Source organism: Macrotis lagotis, chromosome X (assembly GCF_037893015.1).
Source record: "Macrotis lagotis isolate mMagLag1 chromosome X, bilby.v1.9.chrom.fasta, whole genome shotgun sequence".
Lineage (NCBI taxonomy): Eukaryota > Metazoa > Chordata > Mammalia > Peramelemorphia > Peramelidae > Macrotis > Macrotis lagotis.
The window spans coordinates 441222242-441229476 of record NC_133666.1 but is presented as its reverse complement, the minus strand read 5'-3'; the positions used below and the strand labels follow the sequence as shown (position 1 = coordinate 441229476).

At 31.1% G+C, this 7235-nt stretch overlaps 1 protein-coding gene across 2 annotated transcripts in view; it reads right to left on the bottom strand.

Annotated features, from left to right (window-relative positions):
- Positions 1 to 1182: 1182 nt before the first annotated feature.
- The window catches only part of B4GALT6 (beta-1,4-galactosyltransferase 6), an 88465-nt gene continuing 82412 nt past the window's right edge, over positions 1183 to 7235 (bottom strand). For both annotated transcript variants that reach the window (XM_074202426.1, XM_074202427.1), the window contains exons 8-9: positions 6742 to 6843; positions 1183 to 5146 (exon numbers count right to left, since the gene is read on the bottom strand). In XM_074202426.1, coding sequence (XP_074058527.1) covers positions 4999 to 5146; positions 6742 to 6843 — 250 coding nt within the window. In that variant the 3' untranslated portion in view covers positions 1183 to 4998. The remainder of the gene's footprint in view (positions 5147 to 6741; positions 6844 to 7235) is intronic.

Below are 7235 nucleotides of genomic sequence, written 5' to 3'. Positions count from 1 at the left end.
GTAAATAGGACAGCCTTGGACCCAGAAGAAATATATTTGAAAAAGACAAGGGACTATGTGAGTGTGAACAAGTCATCTGACCTCTCTAAAAGGTAGTTTCTTCACTTACAAAAAAGGAATAATAATATTGGTGCTATCCATGTCACAGGATAAACATCAAATACTATAAACACAAAAACATCAAATCCCTCTAAAATGTAATAATTACTACCTGCATATAAATCACTTAAGCTTCTAGATATGACATGAACTATCAGTTTAGACCCAAGCTTTGTCATAGATCAAGGGAAAAAATACAATGAAGGGCTCTTGGCATTTAAATGTTTGCATTTAAATGATCTATACTATTTTTTATGTGAAAGCCAAGAAGTATACAAAAGACAAACTGACTTATTGAAGTTTACAAGAAGATAAAGATACATTAAGACTGAATACCTGGGCAAGACACAACCTCTTGATGGCCCCCAGAAAATTCTCTAAAATCATTAAATTGTAGAGCAGCTACCTGTCTGCACTGGTGGAGAAAAATTTTCATACTGGAAGTTACCATCCAGATGAACTAACAAGTCTGGTCATATACAAACAATAAATGAGTAACAAAATAAAATAAAAGACATTAGATAGAACTAAAAACAATGGGGCAAGAAATTGAAGGAAGATAGATTTAGACTTTACTTAAAGAAAATTCTGAGAATTAGAACTATACTAATGTGAACTGGCCTACCCTATGAGGGAAAAGATTCCCCTCAATTCTGAGGTCCTCAAACAAAAGCTGATGACTACTTTTCAGAAATATCATAGAAGGTTTTCCACATACAGATTTGACTAGTTGACCTATGAGGTCCCTTCCAACAGTGAGATTTGTGATCATATGCTCCTTTTAGATATATGATCAATTTGAGTTCTTTCCACTTATCTAATTAAAACTACAGGAGCAGAGTTATACAGCCCACATTGTTTATGATAGTATTTTCTGTCAATCAGACTGTGCACACAAAAGTCTATTTGAAGCTTAGAAAATAAGAATGTCATAGTGACAACCCAACTTAAAGCATCTGTGAGAAAAAATTAAATCACACAAAATCTTTAGAACATTATATTTCATAAAAGACAATGATAAAAAAGTACAAACATTTTCATGAAGAGCAAAATAAAAATCAGAACATGATAGTACACAGTAAGTTCCCAGCATTTCAGTGCATTTTTGTAAAAGCCTTTCACACCTTTATAAATAAAAGTCTTAAGTACACTTTCTCTTGATATACACCATTGCATTCTTTTTTATTTTTCTTCACTAGCACACTCATGATTCCACTGCAACAAGACTAATAATTTATTAATTGAGAAAGACAAAAATGAAATATAGTGGTAAAGGTCGAATAAAATGAGAGATGTTTTGCATTCATTTGTCAGAATATCCTCCCCAAAAAGGGAGTACATTTTATTGATTTTTTTTTCCATTTTGACTTAAAATGGAAATTAAAAATTTGGCTAGGAGAGTAGTAGAGACAGTCTTTCAATATGTACTTTTCCATGCAAACTGAGCAGATAAGGTACAATCATTAATTCCTCCCCCTCCCCCCCACCAAATATAAGAAATAGAATTTGAAAACTGAATTTTTTCAAGTTCACTATTATCCTATATTTGGCAAAGGTTTGTTTTCCTATTTTTGTCAAGTTTAGAAGTCAGAAAAGATGGAATTTTATGCTTAAATTATGAATTAGAAAAGAACCTCAACAGCAGACAAATCACGTGTACAAAACTTTGCTCAGAAGTATGCGCACCAGTCATTACATTTCCTTTTTGTAAAAGGCACTATGTTAACTCCTGCTATAAGTGCAGTGGGCACTATGGACAGTTTAAAATCATACCCTCGAAGTAGTCTTTTTAAAAGATCCTGGATTGGCATTTAGAGTATTTAAGTTATTGAACAATATCCTTTACGTTTGTTTAATAAGACAAACAATTTAAGCCTAAGCAAAACTGACTTGCCTGATTTAAGAACATATTATTGTATGTGAGTACATATATATATATATATATATATATATATATATATCCTATTTCAATTTCTTTGGAGTAAATTAGGATGTATTTTAACTATAATTAAGCTACTAGGCAAAATTTGATCCACTAATACTGAACTACATCCATGTTCATTGTTTTAATTATAAAATTGCTTATCTAGACTTTTTACAAAAAGGTTCATACAGTTTCTAACTATGTGTAACTGAATATTTCCAAACATTCGGTTTCTAAAATAAAAAAAAGTACAATTATAGCATAGTTCAAACAAACAGACACCTTACAGTATTATGTTTCACTTAATACTGCAGCAGATGCATTTAAATGAAAAGTCAAAAAGGTGGCCAATTCTCAACTTTTAAAAATTTAAAAAACTAGGGGCGGCTAGGTGGTGCAGTAGATAAAGCACTGGTCCTGGAGTCAGGAGAACCTGAGTTCAAATCCCGCCTCAGACACTTAATAATTACCTAGCTGTGTGGCCTTGGGCAAGCCACTTAACCCCATTGCCTTGCAAAAACCTAAAAAAAAAAAAAAAGTTAAAAAAAATTATAAGATTTGTACTTGCTTAAAGTATTTTAAGAAAAAAAAAGTTTATTTAATGAGAAACAGAATTCTGAATTAATCCTTCTTGCTATATGCAACCTCATTCCACAACTATCAGTGTAAGAATTTACAAATTAGTTTTACTTTGTTCCCAACAAAAACAAAAACCTTAGTGCATTGTAGTCTTTGATAAATGCTATTCTTCCATCACAGCTTCCTTTGTTTTATAGAAGTAAGAAAATACATTTGATATAAGAGAAAAATGGCCAGAGATTAAAATTCTCAAAGCACTTTAAACAACCATTTTAAAAAGTTTGTCTGACATTTATTTATGCTATAGAAGGAAGTGAAAAAATAAAAATAAAAAATATTTCCAAGCAAGATAACATAAATTTACCTCATCTCCTAACTTTATGCCAACTTTCTGTTTTCTCAAAGTTATAGCATCCTAATGATTTTTAAAATTTGGGTGATGATTCTTGGTGCTGTCAAAGTTTCCAAAGCAAAAACTATTTTTAAGTTACACTCACATTCTGAGATGACCCAACCATGAAGCTTTTCAGAGGAATCCATGAAGCAAATATAAAGCTACACATTCTCTAATTCTCCAACTACCTATTTTGTTTGACATTCATCATGACATTTAGGGATTAAAAAAAATCTTTGGTTCAAGAAATACTACATGATTATGATTGATAACAGCTGTCAAAAAAAGGTTGTATGTTGGCAAAATTTACTTCAATGTTGAAAAGTTTACTTAAAATTTAAATATATTTCATGTTTCTAAATAAGGTGATACTTTTTTATTACTCTGATGTTGGAGACTGGATTAACACCTACTTATGAATTGGTTTATATCAGTCATTTTCTAAATGTAGTTATGAGGAGAGGAATGACAGTATTTCACTCATCTCTAAATCAATTTTATAACAAGTTCTTTTATAACAGGGTTCTGTCCATGGATGCTTTTTGTTGACAAAGGTGATTAGCAACACCACATGAGTGATACTTAAAGTGAGCAATATTTAAAGTGAATGATATAGAAGAGGCAGTGTGGTCTAGTGACATGAGGACTGGACCAATAGTCAGGAGAACAGATTTTGAATTCTTGAAATCTTGAATTCTGCCCCTAGGTATATGATCTTAGGCAAGTCAATTCATCTCCACATACTTATGGTATGGGAAGTGGTATTAGATGATCTCTTAGGTCCCTTTCCAGCTAAAATTTTTTGAATATATAAAATGTAGAGTGAAGCAAACTTTAAAAATATGATAGTTCCTTCTAATATTTATCTCCACAAAATAGAAAGTTTATTTTTTTTATTTAAACCCTAAACTGATTAGCATAACACAAGCCCCACAGGGCTTCCCATAAATCATTCTTTAGAAACAATAAAACTATAGTGAATGGTGGATTTCCTTTGAAATGAAGAGTTTTTTGGCTCTTGATTTGAGAAGAATAAAAGTGCTGTTCACTAGTTAAAAAAAAAAAAAATTCTACAGTGTACAAACATCCAGGAACTTGAGAACATTGATTTAGGCACAGAATCCCTGACACTAACACTAGTGGAACATGTGAAGACATTTAAAATAAGAGGTCTTTATATAACAATATATAGGAACTTTTAAGATTTTCTTGATATTACACATGCAATATGCATAAACAATTTGGATGTGAACCAGTAAAACTAGATGAGAAAGTGAACAAGGAAATTACATAAATCTAGAAGGAAGGAAACTACTTAATTTCTTTCCCTTTACCATTAACATCCAATGAAAAGTTATCAATCTGTCCAATAAAAAGGGCTGGAAGCCTAAGTTTAAAACTAATATAACGGTTTACTATCATGGCTGGTCATCAGTTATTGACAGTTCTTTCATTTCACATAAGGGTTAACCTTTATATTATAACAAATTTACATTAGTTCTTCCATGCAAATTTTTTAAAAAATTCCTACAAAAAATAGGGACATGCAGAATTTCAACACATTATTATATTTAAAAGCTATCTGATCCACATAAATTTACATCACATATATTTACAAAACATTTTAAAAGGAAATAAAGCATTCACTTAAATTAAAATCATAGTTTTTAGTATAAAATTTTTTTTCTGGTAGAAGAAAGCTCTCACTCCTAAGCAATGATATCTGTTTTCTGCCAAGCTGTCCATGTATATAGCTGAGTAGTTTCTTAACACAGAGAATATAGTGAAAGAAGGCTTGACTGTTAATAGTTCCATGCTGTAAACATTAAGTATTGGCTGCTGGCATTTCTTCTTTTTGAATACAGTGCACTATCATCCACTTTACTTCTTTTTCACACATCATTCAGTAACCAAAAAACTCCTATAAATATTTCACACTGGTGCACACCAAGCTTCTATTCCAGTAGTACTACAGTTGATCTTGCAATGAGATCCATTTCTTTCAATAGTCTTGAACAGGAGCTAAATCCGGAGTGAGGTTTACAGTGATGTTTTTATACAGCCTACTGATCAGTATTTTAGGAGTATATATTAAATTGTTCAACCCATCAACATACTGACGCTCTCTTGAATACCGGAGCAACTTATATCTGCAAAATGAGAAGTACAAAAAATACTCTTGATTTGGCTCTTGATTTGATTAGAAAGAAATATATTGAAGATGAAAAGATGAACTGTCTTTAATATATTAAAAAAAATCCCAGTAATTAAAAATTCATAAATACTTCTTCTAAGACTTGACTTTATAACTACAAGCATTTTGCATTTTCAAAAGATTTTTTAGAAAGAACCAAAAAAAAGCTGGCCTTTTATAAGGTAATAATTCTAGGTAATTAAATGATTATAATTCTTATCCATGTCATTGATTTTAACAGATTTATCCAGAACCTATAAAGAAAAAATGAGTTTTATGTTTAAACTTTTGCCTTAAACTGAGATTAATAAACTCCTTAACAATACCAGATAGGCTTTTTATTTAGAAACTGTGTAAGTGTCACACAGATCTACAACAAAAGTAACAGAAATTGGGAGCTTTCTCCAATCTTGATTTAAAATCTAGTCTACAGAATGGTGTATAGTTTACTTCACATATTCTTAGTACATCAGGATATTTGATGAAGTTTAGAAAGAAAATAAAAACTGATAAATCTTTATTAATTTTTCCAAATATGTTGAGGAATCATCATTTTTACTACAAGTAAATCAAAATATTTAATAAATATAATAAAATGTGGTTTTTTATTATAATTGGGACATCATTTTTCATTTTATAAAGAATGATAATTTTAAAGTATTTAAGCAAAATCTTTTTTAGAGGATTTTCTCAGCATACAAACAATTTTAACTACCTATTTTGGGGGGGGTTGGTAAGGCAACAGAGTTAAGTGACTTGCCCAAGGTCACACAGCTAGGTAATTTTTAAGTGTCTGAGGCCAGATTTGAACCTTTAGGTCCTCCTGACTCCAGGACAAGTGCTGTATCCATTGTGCCACCTAGCTGTCTCTTTACAAATAATTTTTAAAATAGGCCACCTACAAAGAATTGGAAATTAAGTGAATATCCTTCAATTGGGGAATGGCTTAACAAATTGTGGCACATGTATGTCATGAACACTATTTTTCCAATCAAAACCAGGAGGGATGGAAATTCAGGGAAGCCTGGAGGGATTTGCATGAACTGATGCTGAACAAAATGAGCAGAACCAGAAAAACATTGTACACCCTAACAGCAACATAGGGGTGGTGATCAACCTTGATGGACTTGCTCATCTCATCACTGCAACAATCAGGGATAATTTTGGACTATCTGCGATGGAGAATACCATCTGTATCCAGAGAAATAATTGTGGAGTTTGAACAAGGACCAAAGACTATTACCTTTAATTTAAAAAAAAAATCTTATTATGTAATTTTGCTATGTCTTATACTTTATTTTTTTTCTTAAGGATATGATTTCTCTCTCATCTATTCAACTTAGATTAATGTATACCATAGAAACAATGTAAAGACTAACAGACTGTCTTCAGTGGGGGGGTGGGGGGAGGGAAGCAAGATTAGGGGAAAAAATGTAAAACTCAAAATAAACTTTCTAATTAAAAAAAGAAAATGAAATAAAAAATAAATAAAATAAAATAGGCCACTTACATATGAACATTTTATATTCACATTTTTAAATGTGAACTTACCGTCCTAAAAACTGGACTTCCCCTCTATGATGATGAGGAATGGATTTATATTTTCCTAAGTCTCCCTCGGGTCTTGTTACATTATATCCAGCATAATGAACTCTACAATTCAATATCAGTGAAAAGAAGAAAATATAAGGAATACAAAATTTACACATGAAAATCTAAACTGTGTTTTCAATTTAAATATGCAAAACAATTCTGAGGATTCTGTTTATATTCCCATGAATTACACCAGACTACCATTGTATTATACTCCCCTATCATTTTTTTAAGACCCAGGGAGTAGAAAGAGAAAGACAATAATAGAATAAGAGTTAGAAATCAGTCCATGGCAAAACATTTATGAATAATAGTCTCCCATAGAATGGATTCAGAAATACTGGAAGATTCTCCAATAAACAAAAGTTAGGAGTCAATTCCATTCCATTCAACAAAGATTTTTATCAAAACATTGCAATGTTATGAACAATTTGGTCCATTCTAACAATGGT